The sequence below is a fragment of the Dendropsophus ebraccatus genome, chromosome 3, assembly GCF_027789765.1.
Source record: "Dendropsophus ebraccatus isolate aDenEbr1 chromosome 3, aDenEbr1.pat, whole genome shotgun sequence".
NCBI classification, from domain to species: Eukaryota; Metazoa; Chordata; class Amphibia; order Anura; family Hylidae; genus Dendropsophus; species Dendropsophus ebraccatus.
The window spans coordinates 46,000,358-46,027,539 of NC_091456.1; the positions used below are offsets into that span (position 1 = coordinate 46,000,358).

At 42.3% G+C, this 27,182-nt stretch overlaps 1 protein-coding gene across 7 annotated transcripts in view; it reads right to left on the bottom strand.

The window, feature by feature from the left end:
• The window catches only part of RNF212B (ring finger protein 212B), a 65,633-nt gene that overhangs the window by 32,353 nt on the left and 6,098 nt on the right, over window positions 1-27,182 (bottom strand). For 6 of the 7 annotated variants that reach the window (XM_069961651.1, XM_069961648.1, XM_069961649.1 and 3 more), the window contains exons 2-11: window positions 26,934-27,035; window positions 21,653-21,705; window positions 14,477-14,551; window positions 11,400-11,515; window positions 11,240-11,300; window positions 8,475-8,506; window positions 7,147-7,193; window positions 6,408-6,450; window positions 1,442-1,499; window positions 514-571 (exon numbers count right to left, since the gene is read on the bottom strand). In XM_069961651.1, coding sequence (XP_069817752.1) covers window positions 514-571; window positions 1,442-1,499; window positions 6,408-6,450; window positions 7,147-7,193; window positions 8,475-8,506; window positions 11,240-11,300; window positions 11,400-11,515; window positions 14,477-14,551; window positions 21,653-21,705; window positions 26,934-27,033 — 643 coding nt within the window. In that variant the 5' untranslated portion in view covers window positions 27,034-27,035. The remainder of the gene's footprint in view (window positions 1-513; window positions 572-1,441; window positions 1,500-6,407; window positions 6,451-7,146; window positions 7,194-8,474; window positions 8,507-11,239; window positions 11,301-11,399; window positions 11,516-14,476; window positions 14,552-21,652; window positions 21,706-26,933; window positions 27,036-27,182) is intronic. The other variant, XM_069961653.1, reaches the window with a different exon arrangement.

Sequence of the window (27,182 nt, forward strand, 5' to 3'; positions counted from 1 at the left end):
ATAGTACCCCAAAAATTGTAATATGAAAATAACTAAAATAAACCTGAATGCTGGGCATTTGATTATCCAATGTTAGGGCTAGCAGACACCGGAGCCCACATGCAGAGGCCTGGCGTTGCTGTTGCTTCAGGCCCCACCCCCGATGCCTCACCTATCCACGCTCCTGCTCTGTCTTGCTCACGCGTCCCCACCTCTTAGGGCGCACATGCCGGCTCTTGCAGATTTAAAGGGACAGTACGTCGAGCAGAACTGGTGAAAACCAGCGGTCTCTTAGACTCCGCTCCCTGGTGGGCCTTTGTCACTGTTAGCAGAGGTACAGCGGATCCACGGCTCCTGTTGTCACACCCAAGAATTTGGATGCAGCCCTATACTAAAGTGTCCTTTTTAAAAAGTAGCTGAAGGACAACCAAATAAGAAGTCTAAAAAAAGGTCCCATGGGTCCCAAGGCCTGGGGGCAGACAGACAGCACACAGGTTTTTTTATTTTTTAAATAGATGTCTGTGATATTCTTACCCAGGCTGGAACCTATTGGAGTGTTTCTTCCTTGTAGTCTACTTGCTGATGGTGATGGCTTAAAACAACAAATTACATCAGTTTATTGAATTACATAAATTTTCCTTAAAGATGATAAATACTTACAATATTTATTGAAAAACAATGATTTGGTTGCTTCAATAGATATCCTTTGTTTATTTCCCAAGACATGAGCCGAAGATATACACAAATTGAACTGGACCAGATCCCAAACTTGTTTTTTTTTTAAACTCCTACTATTCCCCAGCACTGTTTTCTGGTCTGTAGTCTATAGCCTGCAAAAATGTTTGAGTTGGTTGTACATATCAAAATAACAACCATGTTAATGCCAGGTCCTATGTTTTCCCAGCAGAACATTGCTCAAAGCATCACACTGACTCCTCCAACTTGCCTTCTTCCCATAGTGCACCCTAGTGCACAACAATTTGCCATGTACTATCGTTCTGTGTGGATACAAACTAGTCAGTGTCCATACTGACTCCCTATCCACCTCTAGTGTCTACTAGGCATGTGAGCATCAGCACTGGACATTGGAATAAAAGAAGAAGGTGACCTGGTCTGATGAATCATGTTTTCTTTTACATGTGGACAGCCAGGACTGTGTGCATTATTTACCTGGGGAAGAGATAGCACTGGGGTGCACTATGGGAAGAAGGCAAGTTGGAGGAGGCAGTGTGATGCTTTGAGCAATGTTCTGCTGGAAAAACATAGGACCTGGTATTCAACATTTTTGCAGACTATAGACTACATACTGGAAAACATTGCTGGGGAAAAGTAGGATATAAAAAAACTAATAAATCTGCTACATTCTTTGTCGTAGAAAAGGCACAATAAGCACTATTGCAATAAAATTCCAGGAATTCATTTGTATCACAATCCTACCTACACTTCTACAAACTGCACTTACACTGCCTGTTACTGAGTGAGACCTCACGTATAGTAGAGACTCCGCAGATGATGAATGGCTGAAAATAAACACAAAAAAAACAATCAATTATAAACCAGATACCAATTTATATACAGTGGTCCCTCAACATAAAACATTAATTGGTTCCAGGACGACCACTGTATGTTGACGCCATTGTATGTTGAGACCAAAATTCTATGGAAAACTGGTAATTGGTTCTGAATCCCCCAAAATGTCATCCCAAAATGAGAAGGAAAATAAGCAGCTAACTAATATGGATAAAGCAAATCCTTACATACAACAGTCAGAAAGAGCTACAAGAGACTCTAAATTACTTTCTAAGTAGAAGACGGGAACATTTTCATTATCCTGTACAGGTCACACAGGGTCGCAGAAGTAGAAAATAAAGCCGCCCTCACCTGGTGCCCAAAGGTGCAACTCATCCTGGCCCAGGTAAGGAGCAGCACAGGACATGTAGTATCACACTGTACTCTGGAGAATCACTACTAGAGAGCCAACCAGTGCAGGCACTTCACTAATACTGGGGTTTAACCAGTAAAATGGCCAGTTTCATGGGTTGATCGTCTAGTTATTCACATGTGCCGCAGATCCTGACTGTCCATAGCATTGTATGTTGAGTCTGGTCTCAAGTTACGATGTTCAAGAAAGGACCATTGTATGTTGAAAATATTGTATCTTGAGGCCATTGTAAGTCAAGGGATAACTGTATATGAATTAAAAGTTTGTTTTTCAGAAGTGTAACATTGCCAGGCAGCAGAAAACAATTGAATACGGTATACAAATTTCAGCAGGACACCAGAACTAGTGTCCTTATCAATAATAGAGATGTATCATTTTTTTTATAATCCTGACAGCAGAATGCAATTTGAGGCATGTAACAGCTTCTTCATTAGATATGTGCAAGGTATATCCCATATATCTGATGAAAAGCCTGTTGTGCAACTCAAAATGCTTAATATTTTCGGTATTAAAATAAAGTATGCTTTACCATTGAAATGCAGGTCTATGGGGCTTCCACAGTCCCGTATACCACTCACTTTAGCTTTTGCTGAGATACTTTTGCTGAGATACTGCTGTGGGCCTCAAATGAGAGGCACCCTTTAATGATAGACTCCAGTTTAAGAGATTTGTGCATCATATCCTGGGTTTTTTCCCCACCACCTGGCATCTACATATTCTCAATAGCCAGTTTCTCAGTGATAACCTTCCCTGGGATGGCTTTATTATCCTGAATCTCCCACATGCTGTAACAGTTGTTGTGTCTGACAAAACAATGTTAGGTGATCGCGTTTCCTATAGGATATCCCGTATACCTCCATTTGCTGGCATGCTGTCCTATAAGAGTTCTCATCTTTTTCTTTCTAGTATACAGCAGTGTAAAGCTAACCTGGTACATATTGGGGCATATTCACACAGCCAAAAAACAGAATGTGCCATCTGGATTTCTGAGCTGATTTTGATGTGGTTTTCCAGCGCTCTTTTTATTTTAAGGGTTTTCCAGGCTGAGACAATTGATGGACATAATACAGCTTATCCTAGGATCACTTTGGCAACCTGCATATATATATGCATTTACATTTATAGGAGTTGAGCTACAGTTACCTGGCAGCCCCACTTTACAATGAACAGCAAGTGATTCCAGTCATGTTCATTGTCTCACTGTGAAAATTTTGGCCACTAAGTTCCTGCTTTAGTCGCTGACTGGCTGGGCAAGCCTGCAAGGTCACGGCCCCAGGACCCAGAAGCGGCTGAACATCAGGATGGAGCTGCAAAATAGTGCCAGAGGTGCTGTAGCCAGGGAAGTAAGTGTGATGTATTATTTTAAAACCCATCCCCAGGGATATGTTAAAAAATGTCCCTTGCCCAGAGTACCTCTTTACCCTGATGTGTATCTGTCATGTCTGATTTTGTCTATACACTGTATGTGAATTCAAAATTATAAGAATATGTTAGCGCTAAAATAAAATCTGATAAATATTATCAGATTTAATAAGTTTATAGCTCAATATGTACACGTGGATCAAGTACGGCTTATCCTCGATCGCCAGATGTCAGATAATAATTTGTTAGGCGAGCTAAAGGCATGGGGGGGAATTATTTCCTTACATCTGTGGAATCATGTATTGTCACAATTGTCACAATTTGTCACAGAAAAAATATTATTGCAGCAGTCCTCGCAGCATTTATATCAACAAAGCCAAGCCGTTCTGAATCACACCTGAATGGCCACATCTTTTAGCTTGGTGGAACACTAGTCTTCATTGGCTTCTCAGGGGAGTGTTGCCATTTTAATAAATTTGGTACAAAACCCACACTCATAACTAGAAAGAACTCATATGCACTTTATTCCATCCTGACTAGAGATGAGCCAACCTCCAGCGTGCAGCATTTGAATATCGCTGGCTGCAGAAATTGGAAGCAGCTGTCATGCTGCCTGAAAAACATGGATACAGCCATAGGAGGTGGAAATAGCAGTTTCTGTGTCAAAAACCATTCAAGTTTTACCAAAGTAAACATGCTTTAAAGGTATGCTGAGCTGGAGAATACATGCTTGCAAAAAAAAGTTTCAGGGAGTAATTTAAAATCAACATTATTATTCATATAAAAACTTACATGCACACTCTATAAATGAGTGTGCAGCAATTGCCGCCTATCACGATAAGAAAATCACTGATCTCAGGGAGACCAGCTAAAGAAGACACTGTGGGCTGCTGGTTAAAGCGCTCAATACAGTGAAATCCTAGATGCATTGCCCCCTGGGAATCATCTAAATGCAAAAAAGTTATGAGTCTCAAAAAACGGGACTAGCCAGAAATGGAATTGAGCTGCAATACCACACGAAAACTGGTAACAGGAGTGGTGCTGTCACTGGAAGGAAACTGGAAGCTATGTAATTCTAATCCTGGATAATCCCTTTAATGTTCTTATCCTGTTTTCTTACCCTCGTGGTGACCACTGGGCAACAAGCATCAAACACTCAAGGGGAAGTATGTTTGTAATCCTATCAAATAAGGATTTTCTTGAGCATGATGATATGTTTTATGTGTGAAAAATGTTGGAAATACAAATGAGAGAAACTTAAGCAAACTGTAAAAGAATGCAACCACCAGTCTACCAGCCTCTAATTGAACCTTCTCTTATATGCCTCTTAAACACGCTGCAAAAAAAATCTGCAGAGCCTCAGTTACGAGTCTCAAAACACAGGACTAGCCAGATATCCCTCCAGGGAAGGACCTAGCAAAGGGATGGCTTCTGTAATTAATTCTGTATTAAGTGCCCCCTTCAGTCAATATCCAACTCAATTACAGTCTAATGATATGACAAGGAAAACACCAAAGCCAGATATCCATCCACAGACAGCTGTTTCAGGGTGTTGCCCCTCATCAGTGTGAGTAGGATTGTGGCTAATGCTGCATTTACACGGAGCGATAATTCGCCCGAACGTACGATTAACGATTTCGAAGTAACAATTTTTTTTATACTGATCAGCGATTAGACGGAACGAGATATCGTATGGAAAAGTCGTTTTGCGATCGCTTAAGCCTATCTCGCACATAGGTAAAATCGGTGAACGACTCTTTACACGGAACGATCTGTGAATTTTTTGCGAGCGATGGAAGACGATTTAAGAACATGTTGTAAGATCAAAATGAACGATTTCTCGCTCATCGTTTGGTCGTACCCTGTGTTTACACGTACGATTATCGTTTGAATTCGATCGTTATAGTGCAAATTCGAACAATAATCGTTCCGTGTAAACTCAGCATAAGTGAGAGAAATGCCTAGTGGACCAATACTCAGGGAGACCAGCTAAAGAAGACACTTTTGGTTGCAGGTTAAAGCAATGTGCCCAGAATTTCACTGTATTGAATGCTTTAACCAGCAGCCGACAGTATCTTTTTTAGCTGGTGTCCCTGAGATCAGTGATCTGGTTTGCCATATTGGTCCACTAGGCACTGCTCCCACTTAGCCACAATCCTACTCACACTGATGAGGGGCAACACCCTGAAACAGCTGTCTGTGGATGGATATCTGGCTTTGGTGTTTTCCTTGTCATAGTAGACTCGGAATTGAGTTGGATATTGACTGAAAGGGCCACACTTAATATGGTGGTTTTGGTGGTCTCCTTACTTGAGCCATCCCTTTGCTAGGTGGTTTTGGTGGTCTCCTTACATGAGCCATCCCTTTGCTAGGTCCTTCCCTCGAGGGATATCTGGCTAGTCCCATGTTTTGAGATTTGTAACTGAGGCTCTGCAGACTTTTTTGCAGCGTATTTAAGAGGCATATAAGAGAAGGTTCAATTAGAGGCTGGTAGACTGGTTGCCTCTTACATTCTTTTACATTTTGCTTGAGTCTCTTATTTGTGTTTCTTTTAAACAATTTTCTAGATTTTCACCCATAAAACATCATCATGCTCTTCAAGAAATTTGATAGGATTACAAGGCATACTTCCTCTACAGGGTATGAAGCTTTTTGCCCAGTGGTCACCATGAGGGTAAGAAAACAAGATAAGACCATTAAAGGGATTATCCAGGATAAGAAATACATAGCTGTTTCCTTCCAGTAAAAGCACCACTACTGTTATCAGTTTTTGTGTGGTATTACAACTCAATTCCATTGAAATAAATAATACCACACAGGTGTAGTGCTACTTTTGGAAGAAAGCAGCAATGTTTTTCTTATCCCTGATAACCCATTTAAGTTGAATTTAACATTGTTTTCCAATATGTGTAGTATAAAATTATACATGACCAGAATTTGATTAATAACTATTATATTTTCTATCTTTAGAGATGGATGCCCCAAATGCAGTTACCTCCAGCATCTATGCTGCTTGATACAGAAACAATGTTTTTCATTGATGTGGATGCACAGCTCAGTTTTCAAACGATGACTCATTTTTCCTTCCTTTACAAGTCAATTCTTTAACATCCACTTTACGTACCTGGTTATCTGTCCATACTGCTGAAAGTTGTGTCGAGGAGTAACTGAAATACAAAAATGCTATATATACAGCATTTACACAAAACATATATATATATATATATATATATATATATATATATATACCAATTAGCCATACCAATAAAACCACTGGCAAATACAGTTAACATACATTTCAGATACAGCCTATTTTGCCTTCTGGCCAATTTTTTTATCTTTGCATTTTTGTATTTCCCTCTTTGCCTTCCAAGAGCCATAACTCTTAATTTTTACTGTATGAGGACAGGGCTGTATAAGGGGCTTATTTAGGGCAGACTCCAATGTATTTTGTAACGAAACCTTTCATTCCACCATAAAAACAAAATACTTTCAGGCAGCACAGAATATAGGAAGTACTTTGGCTGCTACAGAAACTGATCATTACTGCGGGGGGGGGGGGGGGTCCCAGATAGGGGAGTTATCAGTGAAATTGCAGACGCAGCACCTGCCAGTGAAACTTTTAAGTGCAGCGATTGCTATTGTGTCGCTCAGGGGGTTAAATGACGGACAATAGCATGATTGCTAATGTCAATCATTGACTGTAGTATATGTAAACTGTACAATGTTGCTTACAGGTTACAGGTACACATACATGTTTTTGAAATATAATACAAGTGGATTTTTTTCCTCCTCTTAAGGAAATGCAAGTTTTTTGGTAGGCAGAGGGATTTTTAAAAGTACATATTTGGCAAGTACTCTACCTGTCTGGGATGGAGGAGTAATGGCAATTGGCCGCGATGTGCAAGACCTAACAGGAAAGAAGCATAATTCATCAACCAAACGCACTATTAACAAAGCAAAAAACAAAGAGGTTCTCTAAGCTTACACCCAGAGCTCCAGGCAGCAGCTAGCACTTGCAATAAAGATAACTAAAGGTAGACCGGGACTTGCTGCTTTAAACACTGGCAAGTTGATGTGTAGAAAGCGCTGGTAGCTATGACAAGCGTGCGCTATTTAACAATTTTTAAAGATATCCTCCCCAGGGAGAATGAGTGTTTTTAGGGACTGAATACCATGGCTATTCTGCTGAGTGGCTCCAGCTCTATGCCTACAATTAGCTAATCTAAATAAAACACATACAGTATGATGATGAAAGTCCATCTTTTACACAAGGCAGGTATGTATAGGTTTATATTTATATTTTTACACTGTAAGTGACTGCTTGATTACAGCTCTGAGAGAGAGCAGAAATGTAGCTGTCACCATTTTTTGGATGGAATATATGCACAAGTTTTTTCTTGAGTTCACTGTAGTGCTGCAGTTTTCTACTGTTTAGACCATGTTCACATGGCGTATATCATCGGCCGTTCTGTGACCAGGCCGGATCACAGAACGGCTGGTGTTTCTGAAGATCATTCTGGCCGGTATTGCAGTACCAGCCGGATGATCTTCATTTCTGCTGAATTCGGATGCCACACGCTCCATTGTGTGAACTGACAGGTTTTCTGTGGCCGCTATTCAACGAATAGTGGCCACAGAAAACTAACATGTCAGTTTTTTGCGGCGCCTCTAGGGATCCCAGCCGGAGTGTATACTATGGGAGACATTTATGAACGGTCCGCCCGAAGTGTATGCCAGGGAGAAGGTGCAGATTCGCCACTTCTCCCTGCCGTATGCCTGCCGTATGCCCCGCTTGCCCGATGGGTGGGCTGGGGGAGCTTGGGGGGGAGTGATTTACGCTTGCTCGCAGGTTCAGGTGCCTGGCTGGCCGGATTCACTTAGAGGCGTGTGCCTCCTGGTGAATCCTGACAGGGAAAAGGGTGTGGGGCCTAATATAAGACCGACTTACTTGTACGCTGGTCTTCATGAATCCCCCCCTATGTGTATACACTCCAGCCAGGATTCCCTCAGCTGCAGCACAATGTAAGTAAAGTATTAATCACGGCTGTGTTGCAAATCGGCAAGAACGTCCGTGATTAATACTTTACTTACGTTGTGTGAACATGGCCTTACACTGTACTTCTGAGCTTTCTGTCACTTTTAAAAGTTACTTTGTCAAGATGCAGGAAATGCAGTATATGAAGCTTACCTGCTGCTACTTTGTGACCTGCTTAACGAACTCTGAAAAGTATAACAAGCAATTAATTTTATATATATATATATATATATATATATATATATATATATATATATATATACATATATATACCAAAATGTTAATAAGGCTATGTTTACACAGTCATTTACCAATTTTAAAATTTGATTTAAAAGAATTCTTTAATGCTTCCCATTGAAGTTTATGGAAACAACGTCCGTCAGCTCACACAATACATTGAATAATGGCCATCAAATTCATGTTCATGACATTTATTCATGGCCGTTACTTAGCGAACAATGGCTGTAATTTTAAATTGTTCACACAGATTTATTTTTTGGTGCCTTCTTTTTAATAATATTCAACGGACCTTTAAAAATAGCCACACCCAAAAGGGTGTAAAACGTGGCCATCATTAAAGAGAACCTGTCACCGGGGACGCGGGCACAGAGCCCGCTCGACCCTCCGGTGCAGCCCCCGGATACTTACCCTTTCCGGCGAGTCCCGCTCCTGGAGCCGATCCCGGGACGAAGATATCAGCGCCCAAAGTCGTGCGTGTGCTGCAGAGATGAGTCCGATGCCAATAGAGAATGACGGCTCCATTCATTCTCTATGGGCATCAGACTCATATCTTCAGGCGCTGATATCTTTGTCCTGGGAACGGCTCGAGGAGTGTGACTCGCCGGAAAGGGTAAGTATCCGGGGACTCCACCACTGTCCCGGTGACAGGTTCCCTTTAAAACTGGAATAATGTAACAACAGCCTTCAATTCAATGACGGCCGCCAAAGTATGCTAAAGAAAAGCCGTTATTGTTAACTCAAAACAGCAGCTGTTGCCAAGTTTAAAATAACACACGTAGAAAAAAATCATTGTGTGAACATGGCCTAAGTGTGTTTTGTTAAAATATCCTTCATCGCTTCATTCCCCAGCTGTCGGTCAAATCCAACTTGTTTGATCTATTAGAGTCTAGGAGCAAACAAGTCAGGTTTCCCTGCCAGCCTGGGTGTGACGCATACTTCCCTCTCATATGTCTCATAAATTAACATATAGATATAAGTCTAATCAGTTAAAAACACAGAAAACATTACAGCAGGATATAGTAGGAGAAAAGGTGGAAAAACAGGGAAAAGTGACTGCTGAATGATCTTTCGGCTGTCAGTTATTTAAGGTGTACTCTTACACCTATTTTAGTGTACCCTTACACCTATTTTAGTGTACTCTTACACCTATGCGTTCAGAATCTGGTAGAAACTATTCATCCATTTCTCCCCCAACAACAGTGATGCTGCCTTACACAGTGCAGTTCAGCTCAGCTACTGTGATGCAATTTTCAAGCCCAACTTAGGTGGAAATCTGTAAAGAACTGCGATAAGGGCACCCTGAAAGCTCATTCCCAGATGCCTATTAATGTCTGCACCCAAAGGCACGCCCTATGTGTTCATCAATGGCTGTGCAATGTTCCCGGAATAATCAGGAACATCGCAGGGCCCCTGGTGTAAGCATGGGGGGGGGGGGGGGGTTCTGTCACATGCGTTCATCAGCATATGGCAACACGGTCTAATGGATAAAAATCCTCTCAAATAGTCCATCTTTGTTGATAGTAATGTTATATTAGGGAAGTCAGATTAGTTTTTTTTTTTAGTTTAAAAAAATAAAGGACACCAAGGGGGACATTTACTAAGGAGTCTAATGCGTGTGACTATTCTAATGAGGATTGGTGTGTATTTTGTGTATTATGTGTATATTGACTGATTCATTAAAATGTAGCACTGCTATATGTATCTAATTAAAAAGTCGCAAAATTTGTGCAAGCATATTCACCTGGTACTGACCAGACGTAGGCCTGCCCCAGTTTGTGCAACTTTTTAAAAAGTTGCAAATTATAAATTGGGCGCTAATCCCGGATTATGGGAACTTTTGGGTGAATACTCAAAACAGGCAGATTAAAAAAAAAAAAGTTGCATCTAAAAAATATTCACCCATCGAATACAGATTCATAAATGGGTAAGAAATCCAATTATTCACCAAAAAATAGGCGCAAAGCCCTTGATAATTTTTTTTTAAAGTCTTAAAAAGAATATTCCCCCTTTATTCAGGGGTGACATATGGTTAAGGTGCCCTCAAGAGAGCCTTGTGTAAGTAGTGGTTAGCTATAAAACAGGAAAGTTTGCTTTAGAACTTAAACAATTTTTCAGCACCCAGTCTTGAAGTCTTCTGTAAAACTGCTCTGTAATACACCACATATCGCACCAAGAGACACCGAATGCAGGTGCTGTTGGCATTACTGTGTGGCTGCACAGTGTTCCCTGTTGTTTGCCATCTGCTTGAACCTTCCCCTCCAGTGCTCCCTTCTACTGCTGACACCATGCACCTACACTATAAAGAATGAGGTGTGAGGGTCCATTTACCACACTACTTACAGGAAAAAACTGCTCGGATCTCAACCAGCCTGCCAGAATGGATTTTTGTTGAGGACAGAGGTACCACTGTTTTTGCAAACTTTTGTGCATTTAAAATACTCAGAAAAATGTTAATGTACATATGTAAATCAAACGGCTCCTACCTGTAACATACTTAGTACATATGCTGCAACTATCTGAAACATTTTTATACATTGGCGCACATTTATCAGTTCGTCTAAGAAAATAAAATGGACACATTCTTGTCTCATACAGATAGCAAGAAATGTGTCCAATTTTTGTCTCAGATAGATTGATACACCTGGGCCATCATTTCTAAATGTATACTTGTTCCTCACCTTTAATTGAGTGATTATAGTTTTAAGCTCAACATTTTCTCTCTTTATGGCTTTTAACTCACTATAGAAGGAGATACTTGTTAACCACAGTTTTAAGCAATTTTATATATTTTTGAAAATCAAAAGCACGACAGACAAGGGTAAAACACATGATTAATACTTCTCTTGTTTTTCTATCTTCTGTAGCGCCTCCTGGTAAGAATTCTGGAGCTTAGTAATGTATTGTTTATAGAAGGTCACACGATGTTCATGCTGCTGCTTTTGAAAACTCCATGCCTGAGAAAAGCATCATGAACAGAGATCACTGCCATTGCATTCATCCACAGCAATTTCTATTGTAAACTAAAAAAAATGTAAACCTCAACATAACACTGCCTTACAGGAATATCTATTCCATAATTTTGGATGTAGATCAAAGAAAGGATCACACAGGTTATATTTTACACATCTGATACTTTGGGACATGCTGAAAACCAATTGTGTGCTTCCTCACTATTGACTGACAGCCCGTGTGTTTCTACCTTTATAGAGAGTGGCCATCAGTCAATAATGATAGGGTGGAGGATCTCCTCTGACCAATGTTAAATGATGATAGAGTCTTTAGGCACAGGTACAAAAATGTTAACAATGTTTTGTTTCCTATGACACACCTGACTGAAGAATGTTTATCGTTTACAACTGTTTTTTTTTTTTAAACTGCAATAGCCAATCACAGTTAAATGCTAAATAATCCATGTTAAAGGGGAACTATCAGGAGGTTAGACAAATCTAACCTGCCGAAAGCTCCCTAGTGAGCACAGGGTGCTGAGGAAGAAGGTATGTCTGTTACTTCATCCTCTGTGGCATACCTGTGCTGTTAGTTGTGTAGTTGTGAAATCCTCTTGGGTGGAATACTCCTTTGAGGGTGCGTTCACATATACAGGATCTGCAGCAGATCCGCAGCAGATTTGATGGCCTTGATTTGCTTTGCATTGAATCTGCAACTTGAAATCTGCGCCATCAAATCTGCTGCAGATCCTGTACATGTGAACACAGCCTTTAAAGGGAACCAATCAGCCCTTGAGCATTGTATAAAGCACCTGGAGCGGCCCCGGCACGTACCGGCCGCAGCAGGTGCTTTTTAATGGAGAAAATGACTTTTATTCCCCGGCTAGTGACTAGATACGAGCGGGGAAGTAGTCATGGTGGGCGGCTCCCCGCTCGTATCTAGTCACTGCGCTCTGCCTGTCAGCGCGCTCGGTGGGATGATTGACAGGCAGAGAGGCCAGTAACGGACCTCTTTGCCTGTCAATCATCCCCTCTGAGCGCGCTGACAGGCAGAGCGCAGTGACTAGATACAAGCGGGGAGCCGCCCACCATGACTACTTCCCCGCTCGTATCTAGTCACGAGCCGGGGAATAAAAGTCATTTTCTCCGTTATAAAGCATCTGCTGCGGCCGGTACGTGCCGGGGCCGCTCCAGGTGCTTTATACAATGCTCAAGGGAACTATATCAGCTCAAACGGGCTTATTTGTTCCCTTTAATATACAAATTATAAATGCACACAGGATACCTTCTAAGCAATTTAAACTGAAGAAAGCTCATTAGGATCAAAGGCCATAATACTGTGCACATTCCTGACCAGTTTTTCTTTTCCCCAAAGAAATAAATCATAAGATGACGTAATTTTGCAAACAATGTTGATTTAAAAAAAATTATAGTGTTTATTTGCAACTGGTTCATAGTTACAGCCTTTATACAGACTTTGTGACATGAACTACACTGCTAAACATAATTTAAAATAGTCTTATGATTCAATATATCATTATTCTGTTAGATCAGGGTTGCAAAACTACAACTCCCATCATGCAAGGAAAGCTAAAGCTTTGGGTGTCCAGGCTTGATGGGAGTTGTAGTAATGCAACAGCTAGAGAGCCAAGATTCCCAATCCCTGTGTTCGATCATAAGTAACTTAAAAGGGTTCTTCAATTCAAATGTACTTGTCCCCTATCCACAGGTCGGCATGTGACCCGCAGCTCTATTCATTCTCTATGGAGCCGCCAGAAAGAGCCGGGTGCTGTACTCGGCCGGCTCCTGTGTCTCCATAGAGAATGAATAAAGCCGCGGATCACATGCCAACCCCAGGCTGTATTCAAAACAAAGGAGCCAGGGGCCAATCTGGAGATTGTGGGGAAACACATAGGTCGTACCCCCTTGATCTCTTACTTCCCATATCTTTCACTGCTCATGAAAGTGTCCTTTCATTTCCCCTCAGCTCTCCACACTTTTCTTGTAAAGTGTGCCAAGTAAAGATTTATAGGAAGTCTACCAGATGGACCCCCACTGTTCAGAACTTCTGAAGTCACCATGACATGTCATAAGTTTGTGAATGTGATACTTACAAAAAATGCTTGTATGTGTGCAGCATAGGATATTATTAAATAATAATGCACAGCTGCTTGTGAGTGCCTTGTGTATATGGCTATTTTAGATGATGTGGTATGCATGGCTTATCTGAAATCTAAATTCCTATTTCCCCATTGATATGGTTTCCTAATGTTACCTAAAGAGGTTATCTAGCACTACAAAAACAGAGACAGCACCATTCTTGTCTCCAGTTCAGGTGTGGTTTGCAATTAAGCTCCATTTACTTCAATGGAACTGAGTTACAAACTCTAAACGGGAGACGGGAGAGTGGTGCAGTCTCTGAAGAAAATGGCCATGTTTTTGTAGCACTGGATAACCTCTTAACGCCTCTGGCTTTGCAGAGAGAGGGTGGAGTCTTATCTGAACTTGCTGAGTACCATCTAAGTGCATTAACTGAGAGATCTGTGACATAAAACGTTTGTTCCACCCCCCCAAGTACTGTATTTTTTACCCATAGGAGACCAGTGTCAGGCTACACTGAAGATCTACTCACAGCACACAAAAGAGGCCACAGTTTGATCAGGTGAAGTATATAATTGTATAATCAGTTTATGGACTCATCTACTACCCTACTTCTCATAGAGATACCAACAGTAGCATTCTATAGCTAGAGAGACATAAAGGCAGGGCCGTCAGGAGAGGGAAGGGGTCCTAGAGCTGCCCAGAGGGATCTGGTAGGCGACACGGGACAGACCCCTTGCTGTGACACATAAAACCATGAAATTTTATGGTGGTCAAACTAGTGGTCACATGACCCAGCTGTAGTAATGAAATGTATTAAAAATTCTTATACTACTATTATAACTGTTCATTATTCTTCTACATACTCACATGTGAGATACTGTTATAATGTTTCTCTACAGTCTCTTTAAGACTTTTAAAATATAACTTCTCTTGTGGCTTAAGCTGTGTAAAAATCCAAGGGAAATTAAAATTATGCATGTGCATTTTAAGCATGTTCACATACGTATTCGACATTCAGTTCTGGGTTCCCTCAAAGTAATTTCACATGCCAAGAAGACTTTCCTGTTGGGGACCGTTGCAAAACTTAACATATGTGAGTTAACAAGGGCACAACCTTGCGGCTGACCTAACTAGCAAAGTATTAGGATTAGAGATGAGCACAACTCGAACATGCTTGAGTCCGATCAACATTCGAATACCAGTGGCTGAAAAAGTTGAAAGCACAAATACTGATGGCTGAAGAAGCCAGACTCCATAGAGCTGCATCCATCTTCAGTCACTGGTATTCTCAAGTGTTCTCGGCATGCTCCAGTTGCGCTTATTTCTAATTTAGATAACTACTACATTTTCAAGCTAAAATAAAACAAGTTAATGTGCCATTTACTTGATTGACAGTTCTAGGGATATCAGACAGCTTAGGTGCTTACAAAACGGCTATAGGGTCCTAGCTTGTAGGAATTTTTTTGGAACTATCAGAAATCCTCTTTAACCCCTTCATATCAGCCATATGTATATTTACGTTCCTGCTGCACATGCCCCATGCAGCAGGAGCGTATATATATGCATTCCTGACATCAGGGGCTTCCGATGTGTGCGGGACCACTGCAGTGAGAGTGGTCCAGCACACATCAAAGTGTCCAGAGCCAGGGATAATGAAAGGCAGCTGCAATTCCTAAGCTGCTTGTCAATAACCTCTTAAACGCCAAGATCTATCGCAATCGCGGTGTTTAAGGAATTCAGTGACAGGTTAGGCACCTGTCACTGACTGATCGGGACCCCCGCAGCCATGCTGTGCTGTACCGATGGGCGGGGGTAAGCCACTTACCTCTGTCCTGTCGGATTGGCCATCTGTAGATAGAGTTTTCTGTCAGGCAGGCTCTATGTGCAGATTGCCGATAACACTGATCTATGTTATGCTATGGCATAGCATAGATCAGTATATGCAATCTAATAATTGCATGTTTTACAGTTAATAAAAGTGTAAAAGAAACCTTATATAACCCCCAATAAAAGTTTAAAATACCTCTTTGCCCATTATAAAAATAAAAATATGTTAAAATAAATATATTACATATCATAGCGTGCAGAATTGTCTGATCTATTAAAATATTACATTATTGTTTCTGCAGGGTGAACAGCATAAACGGAATAAAAAAAAACAAACACCAAGATTGCTGATTTTTTTAAAAACTATATATATATATATCAGAAATTTTTTTATAAAAAGCAATAAAAAATTTTCTTTTACATCAGTTTGATATTAGGACAAAACTAGAGATCATGGCACAAAAAATGACTCCCCAACCAGCCCTGTAGGTTGCAAAATAAAAGCGCTAAGGCGATGAGGAACATTGCACTAATTTGACCCGGACATCCGAGCATCAATGACCTCAGTCATGAAGGGGTTAAAGAGAAACTGACAGCAGGTAGAAGAATCTAACCTGATATTATGTTCTTATAGAGCAGGAAATGCTGAGGAAGATTTCCTTACATTCATCCTCAGCGCTATTTTCCTGAAATCCTGCATTTCAGTAATATGTTACCAAGTCTGTTCTGTGCACTGGGGAAAGGACCACAGCCCTTAGTGCACCATTCAGCTTACCCATCTTCATGAAAATTCAGGCGGCGCTCTGTAGTGACATCATTCCAGTTGGTAATCACTGCAGAACACCAGATGAGTTTTCATGAAGATGGGTGAGTGGATGGGAGCACCAAGGGCTGTGGTCCTGTCCCTAGTGCACCTAACTGCTTAATTAACATAATAAGAACATGCAGGATTTCAGCAGTTAAGAATGAAGGTAAGAAAACTATTGTCTTCCTAAGCTTCTCTTCCCTTATTGGAAGATAACAGCAGGTTAGATTCTACTGCACTTCCGGCTCAATACTTCCTGTTGCTTGAGCCAGAACCAGAAGAGCCAGTCCTGAGCCAGAAGAGGTTGGAAACATTAGGGTACTGTTACACGGAACGATAATCGTCCCTATCCGGACGATTATCGTTCCGTGTAATAAACACAACGATCAGCCGAAGACAGTGATCATCGGCTGATCGTTGATATAGGTTTGGACCTATAATTGTCGGGCACCGACCGCGCATCGCTATGTGTAACAGCGGTGTGTGGCCCGGCGGCTGACAATTAGCAAAGTGCATCCATTACCCATCCATGGTCCTGGGCTCCTCCTGCGCTCTGCTTCTCCCTGGGTCCCGTGCGCTGCAGCTTCAGAGAAGCGGACCGCAAGAGGAGCCCTGGACCATGGATAGGTAATTTATGCCGTTTAAAGCAAGGGCTGCAAGGACACAATCGGTAACAATGTCCATGCAGCCCTTAGTAAATGATTATCGGGCCGTATAATAGGCCCAGGAAACGAGTGCCGATCTAGCAGATTAGCGCTTATTTACAGTTATTATTGGGCCATGTAATAGTACCCTTAGGGGTACAAACCTGTCAACAGGCTATAGATGGTTTCCATGATATTATACAGACAACACTAACTCTAGAAGTTCCCCTTCAAATAAAAAAGGATTTAGGCAGGTAGATCAGTTATGAGATAGCTGTTGTGCAGCCAATGGCGGATTATAATGTGGGCGGTTTGGGCGGCCGCCTGGGGCCCATGCCACGCCGCCCACATTATAATGCCGCCCGGGAGGCCCCCTTCCCCTCGCCACTGCACTCTTGTGACCGTAAGCATTGTTTCGCTTGCGGTCACAAGAGTCTCCGGCTGATGCGCGGTTGCCGGGGGTGTCCCGTCCTCTCTTCGGCAGCGCGCGCATCACACAGCTCCCTGTACGCCTGGGGCCCTGACTTCCGGTACTGGGAGCGCACGTTAGAGACGCTCTGTGTACCGGAAGTCAGGGCCCAGGCGGCACTAGGAGCTGTGTGATGCGCGCACTGACGGGGAGAGGACGGGACACCCCCGGCAGCTGCACATCAGCCGGAGATTGCAGAAGGAGAGAGGATCGCAGGGTAGGTAAGTTGTATTTTGTTATTTTTGTGTTATTTACTGACTGGGGGGCATCTATAAAGGGGGGAAGAGGGGGACCATCTATAAAGAGGAAAAGAGGGGGACCATCTATAGAGGGGGAAAGAGGGGAGACCATCTATAAGGGGGAAAGAGGGGGACCATCTATAAGGGGCGAAAGAGGGGAGACCATCTATAAGGGGGGAAAGAGGGGGACAATCTATAGAGGGGGAAAGAGGGGGACCATCTATAGAGGGGGAAAGAGGGGGACCATCTATAGAGGGGGAAAGAGGGGGACCATCTATAAAGGGGGACCATCTCCTATAGGATTAGCAGCCTCCTCTCCTGACATCCTCTGTGCTGCTGGGCGCTGCGACCTCCCCTATAAGACCAGCACCCTCCTCCCCTGACATCCTCTGTGCTGCTGTGACCTCTCCTATAGATCAGCACCCTCCTCTCCTGACATCCTCTGTGCTGCTGTGACCTCCCCTATAGATCAGCACCCTCTTCTCCTGACATCCTCTGTGCTGCTGGGACCTCCCCTATAGATCAGCACCCTCCTCTCCTGACATCCTCTGTGCTGTGGGAACCTGCGACCTCCCCTATAAGATCAGCACCCTCCTCTCCTGACATCCTCTGTGCTGCTCGGACCTCCCCTATAGATCAGCACCCTCCTCTCCTGACATCCTCTGTGCTGCTGTGACCTCCCCTATAGATCAGCACCCTCTTCTCCTGACATCCTCTGTGCTGCTCGGACCTCTCCTATAGATCAGCACCCTCCTCTCCTGACATCCTCTGTGCTGCTGACCTCCCCTATAGACCAGCACCCTCCTCTCTTGACATGCTCTGTGCTGCTGTGACCTCTCCTATAAGATCAGCACCCTCCTCTCCTGACATCCTCTGTGCTGTGGGAACCTGCGACCTCCCCTATAAGATCAGCACCCTGCTCTCCTGACATCCTCTGTGCTGCTGTGACCTTGGGGGGGGGGCAACATCAGGGGACCAGGTGAGGTGGCAATATGTTTATTGGGGGCAGTGGAGGTGGGGTGGGCAATGCTTACTGGGGGTAGCAGCAAGGGACCGAACATTATGTTTATTGGGGCCAGCAGGGAGGGGAGGCAGGCAGTGTTTATTGGGGACGGGGGGGGGGGGGGGCGCAGTAGTGGATTATAATGTGGGCGAATTGACTGGGGGGGCAGGTTGGGTGGACAGCCTGGGGCCCAGGGTACATTTAATCCGCCACTGTGTGCAGCTATACAACTAGGTTAATGTGATTCTTCTTTTTTACATGTAATCCAAGCAGATTAAGATAACTAATGCAGAAAAAGCTTGCATCTTTAATGTTTATACACATTTAATAGTTTAAGATGTGTCAGAACATAAACAACTGATAAGAACATGAGCTGCAATATAAAGCTGTAATAAAGTACAAGTACTATTAAAACTAATAATATCAAAACTAATATTTGTGTACTGGGTTACTATGAAATTATTGGCATTTGACCTTGGCCATGTATGCACATTAAAATTCCTCTAGCAGGGAACTTGATAACCTGGAAAACCCATTCATAAAAAAGTCTCAAAGTACATTTGAATATGTAATCATTCCAAAGAGAATTGGAAGGTGGAAATCAGCAAATTCTAGCTGCAAGGAAGAAGGCGGCAGTGATCTGTGAAGATAAAATTCTGTAAAGAAAAAGTGTATAGATCTACTGGACAGCTAAAATCAGACTCGCATCAGGAGGATCCACCACAGAATCCCCTTTAAAAACCCTTCTGTACATGTAGCAGTATGAAGGCTTGCTTTATTGTTAAAAGATTTGAATACTACAAAGCATACTTCATCCTATCCTAAGGAACATGCCCAGATGAGAATACCCCTTTAATCACTCACACAGTAACTTGCAAATGTTGTGAGGATGCCAATGGGGGTTCATGTTCCCATCAGACCCCTTAGCTATCACTGTCACTACACATAGAGGAAGATTTATCAACAGGTGTAAGGTAGAATTATCTCAGATGTCCCTAGCAACTAATCAGACTCCACCTTTCCTTTTTCAAAGAACCGGTAAGGAATGAAAAGTGGAATCTGATTGGTTGCACCAGTTTGATAAATCTCCCCCATAGTTTTTATATTGTTGGTTTGTAAAAAGCATGATTAAAAAAATTTTTACTACTCAATTTTCTATTTAATTAGTTATTTTAAAGGCATTTTTCTAATCTTGTTGCACCAACTTTAACATTAGGCTGCATTGCAGGGACAAACTGCAACATCATATGGTTTTACTGTGTATCAGCATTTTTGTGGTGTAATTTTTTTCTTTTGCTATGTGGTTTCTACAAATGTTTACTGTTAAAACATCCTACTCAGCTGTTTAAAAGCTGTGATAAATTCAGACTCCAAGGTTTTCTTAGTCCAAAAAGATTGTATTTATTAAAATGCCACATATGAACATAGCCCTATACTAATCAATGCTATAACATAGCACTGATCAGTTAGATCGGTTTTCTGTCGATAGAGTGACTATGGCTGGTACGGAGGTCTAATATAGACCTTCGGTTGACAAGGTAACAGATTGGCTTCCCATGATTGCGTTGTAAGGGTATGTTTACACTGAGCAAATACGGCGGAATTCCGCCTCGGAATCCCGCCACGCACAGTGTCCCTCTGTGAGTGAATGAGAGGGCGCACGCTCCTCCGCTGCTGCCACCCTCTGCTCCAATTGGAGAGCAGCATCTGTGGAGCAGTGCATGCTCTCCCATTGGGATGATATGACACACTGAGGCAGGCGTAATTCCGCAGCAGAGAGTTCCGATCCCCACCACATAAAGCACTAGGTCAGCTCCAGAGCCTACTCTATATGCAATGACTGTTAAGCCACTGTAAAAATTTGTATTCAAAGGTGTTAAAAGGTTGAACAATATTTATAATGGCTCAAAGTGTATCTGTCGTTTCAGGTGGCTTTTCAGTATAAGCTCCCGTGGGTGCATGTAAGGATTAGCACTATTTTTGGCCATGGTATATGTTATATGTGCCATTTCCTTTTCAGAATTCTGTGCTGCAAGCTGAAACTGTAGTCTTCAGTTCTCCCAGAGCTTATGTCTGCACATAGAGGAGGAGATCCTGCACTTGTCTGTGCACAGCATAAAAAGCAGCAGCAGCATAGGAACCATAATAAAGCAGTAGTGAAGAGTCTACTTACAGAGCTGTCTCTTTATCTGCTTGTGTACCTAGGCACTCTGCCCCCATCTTCCTCCTCCCCCCTCTTTAGATTTGCCTTGCTTGATCCTTGAGCTAGTTGTAGAACAGTACTGAGCTGATTTTTCAGAGTGGACGTTTAAAACCAGGGAGTGGGCACATTTGTTTAATAAGATATCACAATTTTTTTCTTGTCACTTGTACTATTTAAAATAGAGAACCATTTCTGTTTTGCAAGTTAATAACTGATTTTACAATAAGTGTGTGTATATGTGACATATAAAACAGAGGGCACAGTATGCAGAAAATAGTAAATTTACAATGATCATTTGCTTAAAGAGGATGTTCCATCAGGTACACTCTCTTTAACATTACACATGATTCGAACTGTGCCGCCACGGGGAAGCCGGTGCCACGGTCCTTTTTTTGAACCGCGGCCCGGTTCCTGTGCACGGCGCCGTTCTATTCATGGTGACCGGGGGGAAGCACTGGAAGCGGGCCGGGAGGAAATCCCCGCCCCTCCATGAAGGATTAGATTAGATTCGATTAGAATCAATGTTTCACCCGGCCCGGTAACCATGAATAGAATGGCGCCATACCCGGGAGCCGCGGTTCAAGAAATGGACCGTGGCACCAGCTTCCCCGTGTCGGCGCCATTCGATTCATGTGTAATTTTAAAGAGAGTGTACCTGATGGTACATCCTCTTTAAAGTTCAGTTTACTATGGACAGTATGAAGATTATTGGTTTACAATAATCGAAAGCAGTCCAGGTTTAGGTCACAATCACACAAGCAATTTTATGCTGTTTGTGAGGAAAGAGGATACAAAAATACCGAAAAAGCCAAATGACAAAGCCTCATACACGGCCACTCGCATTCATACTTACACTTTCTGAAACAGGCAGATATTTGCAGGCAGTTCTGCATACGCTGCAATAATCTGTGCAATGGGGGAGAAGGGACCATGTTAGATATTAACTAAAAATACATGCTGGCTCAGAGTGATAGGTGCAGGGTTCAAATACAATTCAGCAACATCCACAACTACACAGGAGACAGGTGTGAAAGTCTAGGGGCAGGAAGAAAACTTATTATTACTTATTATTTTTAACCGATTAGACACTAATAATAACTTTTTTTCAGGTGTATATAATTTTTTTTTTTTTGCTGATTTTTGCAAAATACTTGCAAACCATCTGAAAACTGCAGCAATTGCAATGTGTATATACACTGTTTAAGAAGAAATTGCTATTTCCTACTCTTAGTGGTGTCCATAGCATTGGCATGTAATACTGCCTTTTGGCTAGGTTCACACTATGTTCTGAGCCTCTGTTGCAGTTACCGTTCGTCATTGACAAACAGAGCCAGACGGACCTCTGCACCATTGGAAACAAACACATGAATGCATGCAGTATTTTTTTACACATGATTTGACACAGACTCTGCCATGGAGGCTTTAAATGAATGAATTCTCTGACACCGTTTGAACTTACTGAAGAAAAAACAAACAAACACCTCAAAGCAATGTCTGGAGTTTCATAGAAAGCATCAGAGTAACCTAGCTTAAAATGTATATGGGTTGGACAAATTAACTATAACACCCCTATATTTACAGCCAAGTTGAACTCTTCCTGGCACACCTGTCCTCAACGATTATGCCTCTGTTTTTTCTTAGTTCAGCACACAGTTTATGTTATAGTTAATAAACTTTATTACTTGTGCTGTTAGAGGTGTGATATGTCAAACTTAATGGAGTTTCAGGCTATGTTCACACTACGTAAGTTCAGTGGAAATCATGGCTGTTGTTTCAACTGCTGTGATATTCACGGAACTTACATAGTGCTGCAGGCTGAAGGGATCCCAGCCGGAGTGTATACACATGGGGGGACATTTATGAAGTCTGGCGTTTTTTACGCCGGGCTTACAAATGTCCCCGCAGCTTCGGCGCTCAGGGGATTTATGTGAAGGCGCATTGCCTCTACATAAATCCCGACTGCACAGGATTTTTAAAACCTATGCCGGCTCAGAGCCGAGCCCCCTCTCTGCAGAAAACACTGTCAGTGTACACTGTGGAGCGAGGGGCTTAAGATCATCTGGCCGCTACTGCAGTACCACCGGGATGATCCGTTCAGAGGCGGAACGGACAGTCTCATACTGTGTATGAACATAGCCTCAAAGGAGAATGATAGCTGGTACGGGCCTGGTAGTACTGTTACCCTGATCACATCTCAGTATGGAAAGACTTTAAAATGAATTTGCAATTTATATGTTGGTTTTCATATTAAATTATTGTACTTCTAAACGCTAATATTTTTCTTTAGTGTGTTCATGTAATTTTTCAATTCAGGTGAATATGCTAAAATGCCACTGTGCCCTAACCATGTCATAACCACATAGCATGGACAGCTCAATCTTTCATATAATACCTAGAAGATGGTCGGCATCCATACATAAAGATAACCATGTAAAGACTACTGGGGCAGAGGACAGCACAATTCAGCGTTGAATCACTGCCAACATAACTGCAGTCTTCAGCAGCATTTAATCAACCCTGAGCTTACTCTGCTCAGCAATTATTCAGGTTCCTTTTAACTCTCACCCTACCCGGAGCAGGATGAAACCAGAACTGAAAAGATAAGAGTTGAAGTTTAGTCTAGAAGGAAACGTCAATGTCATCACAGACTTTGTGCATTAAAATAGTTGCACAGGTTACAATTAACATTGGCACAGTGTGTGCTAGTACATAAAGAAGAGCAACCTACCCCCTACCACTACAGAAACTTGTCCAAGAGCATGGAGATTAGAGAAACTGAGCAGCTTTGAAGTGCGGCAGAGGCTGATAGTCAGCTGATCACCGGATTAGCAGAAATACACTGAAGTGGGTCAAGTAGGAAGACTATAATACTATGCACATGAGACTTTAACCACAGGAAACAAATTTCAGCTCCCCTACACGGGAACCTGTCATCGAGCCCTCATCACATGCGCCACTGCCTGTGTAGGCTTTACTGAGAAATCACTTAGGTCTCAAGTTAGGTCTCAAGTACACAGGCTGAATGGCCCCTTCGTATGGAGCTGCATGATCTCCATTCAGTACTGTCCAGGCTCCACTGAGCGCTCCATGCACAGAAATATTCTTCCCTAGTACAAGCAATGCTTCTAGGCAGAATACCTCCACACTTAAGGCCATATTACATGGCCCGATAATCTGGGCAGGGAGCAGCGGGAGGGGCCGCTTGAACAATCCTTAGATTGTTCGGGTGGCCTATTGAAGTCAGCGGCGGTCTGCTACTGCCCCTCCTATTACGCGGAGCGACACACATAAGCCTAGCTTGAAAGCCTGCTAAAACCATAGGTTTTCAGTAAACATCAACAGAAGTGAATGCTGTAACAAAGCATCTTTTCCACTCACCCTGGAGAACACTAGCCATGTTGACTTTTTTACCTGTTTAAACTTTGTTGACTCAGTTGGCTAGCCTTGTGGATCGGTTGCACTTGCACTTTATTTGTTATTAATGCACTTTAGGCTTGGCCATGTACTTTACCTTTTTTGTATATGGTTATGCATTTACAGATATTTATGTATGTAAATTATTGGCAGACATCTGTAATAATGATACTGCTATATGTTCCCCTTTGTACCAGTAGGGAGGGAGTGGTAACACACTGTGCTGTATTTGAGCCAGGAATGGAGTTCTGATATATGTTTTAAGTTTTTTAAGCTTTTGTAGTTTTTTTTGTCTAACCATATTTCTTAAGAAAGCAGGGGGGAAAGGGCTTTTTATATTTCCACAACAGGGCACAGCAGAAACACATAGCAGTAAGAAGGTGGCATAATTAAACTATTAAAGTGTGATTATTTATTTTAACAAACTGTTTTAATCAGTTTTACTGTGCTGTAGATGTTCAAGGCCCTTGAACATGTTCAATCTTTGAATGGAGAGCAGAGGCGCACAAGAAATCCCACTGAAGCAATAGGACAGGCAGAATCGCAAGCGGAATCCGCTGCACTGACTACACTTGTAAATTCAGCCTCTTTTGCTCAATGGGAGCGGGCCCTTAGGGCACCTTTGCTCAAACTCTGCTCAGTTATATATCACTTTCTTCATACTACAGGAACTGGGACTACTGTAAAACTCCATACATGCGTATGTTTCTTCCATATATACCACAGATTTCACTTAATAAAATGCAAAGTAACACCTCCAAATTTTGCAGCAGTTTCTAGGTAATTTTGCAAGGTTTTTCTTTTTACACCATACACGTTTATCAGCTTTATTTATCAGTAGGGATGGTCCGAATCTGCCGAGGTTTGGGTTCGTATGAACCCGAACGCTCGGCATCGGAAAACTGGGATACAGCCTATGGTTATGGCTGTATCCCAGTTTTTCAGGCGGTTCTCCCGCTGTATCCACCCTCTCCACGGAGCGGGCAGACAGCCGGAATCATTTCCGAGAGTTTGGGTTCGTACGAACCCGAACCGAACCAGGTTCGGACCATCCCTATTCATCAGTTTACACTGCATTTTGATTGTCTAGCCAAAAAATATTGGTAATAGATGCAAGAAAAAAGTATTAGCCCTGAAACAATTATATAAAACTCTCCAGGCAGAACTGATAACCAGTGATATGTCTGGTGCAGGGCCTTAGGAGGGCAATCCATGACACAGAGACACTCCCCTTAGTATTCTTTAAATTCTTTTGTGCACCACCTTCTGAAAGCAAATCTGTTGCCCCACTAAAACAAGAGAACCTTATGATAGAGAGTAATGAAACATTGCATGTCATACCTGACAAAGCTGCGTGCATGCATTTTTTCAACCCGGGAGAGTGCCTAAGCAGCTCTGCAACCTAGGCCCACAAGGCACTGTTTTATTATGCAAGCCCCTCTGAGATTGACAATAAGGGCTCCACTTATGTTGCCCAGCTCTGCTCTATTCTCTCACGTGAGCATGACTGCCAATGGCCGTGTAGCCTGTCTTGCATTTATGGCAGCTGCACCAAGAGAGACAGAAGATGCAGTGTATCTGCGGTGTCAATCAGCTAGTGCTAGCTCAGTGAATATGAGAATGCAGGCTGTGGCTTGGAACCAAGGCCATGGGGCAGCATAGGCCTTACTAGACAATCTCCCGCACCAAATAAATGCATTATGTACACAAATAAACACACGCACAAAGCTCCTGCAGGTATGAATGGAAATGTTTTATTACCATCTATCATAAGGTGCTGGTTGTTTAGTATGGCAAATTTTCTTGCAGCCCTGCACTAGCCACAAATAAGGTTCCTTATACTTGTGTTTGATTGATTGCTACTCATATTGGTAATGTGTCTGCCAAAGGGTCCGTTTACACAGAAAGATTATCTGACAGATTATCTGCCAAAGATTTGAAGCCAAAGCCAGGAATGGATTTGAAAAGAGGAGAAATCTCAGGCTTTCCTTTATGACCTGATCTCTGTTTATAGTCTGTTACGGGCTTTGGCTTCAAATCTTTGGCAGATAATCTGTCAGATAATATTTCTGTGTAAATGAACCCTAAATCAATGGGCACTTGTTAAAAGGAACCTTAAGGGTCCGTTTACACAGAATGATTATCTGACAGATAATCTGCCAAAGATTTGAAGCCAAAGCCAGAAACAGACTATAAAAAGATACTAGGTCATTAAGCCTGAGATTTCTTTTTTGAAATCCATTCCTGGCTTTGGCTTCAAATCTTTGGCAGATAATCTGTCAAATAATCTTTCTGTGTAAATGGACCCTAAGGCAGGCCAGTTATTAGCAGTAAACAGCTGCAGAAACAACATAACTACATATAAAAGAGTCTTAAAGGGGTTGTCCGGGGAAGACAGCTGAAGCCTTCTGCTCAATTTCACTTAACTCCTCTAATCCACAAGCGATGTCTAATGGCTGCAAAGTGTCTACAATGTTCTGGCCCTTTCAGCACCAGGGAGAGGAAGGCTTTAGCGGTCTTCTGCTCTCTAGACAACCCCTTTGAGACTATGGGGACTAGCAACCAATGAGATTCCACCTTTCATTCCTCACAGACTCTTTGGAAAATGAAAGGTGGGATCTGATTGGTTGCTAGGGGCAACTGAGCCAGTTTCACTTTACACCATGTTCGATAAATCTCCCCCTATATCTTTAGGCTAAGCAGGAATATATAAAATACACCTTGTGTGATGCATGTCTTGCAAAGAATATGTCCACAGCTTGTGACGTAAAAAGTTGTCTCCTGATGCATATGGCACACATTACAGTGGAACCAGTCCATACCTGAAAAAGAGAATTTTAGAGTCATCATATATGCAAAAGTTGACATATTTTTTAAAAATGCTGAATTTACGCCAGAATTAACACAGCCAAACCAGCAGATAAGCTTCTAGACACTCATATTTGTCACTGATATTTGAGAAGCACCAA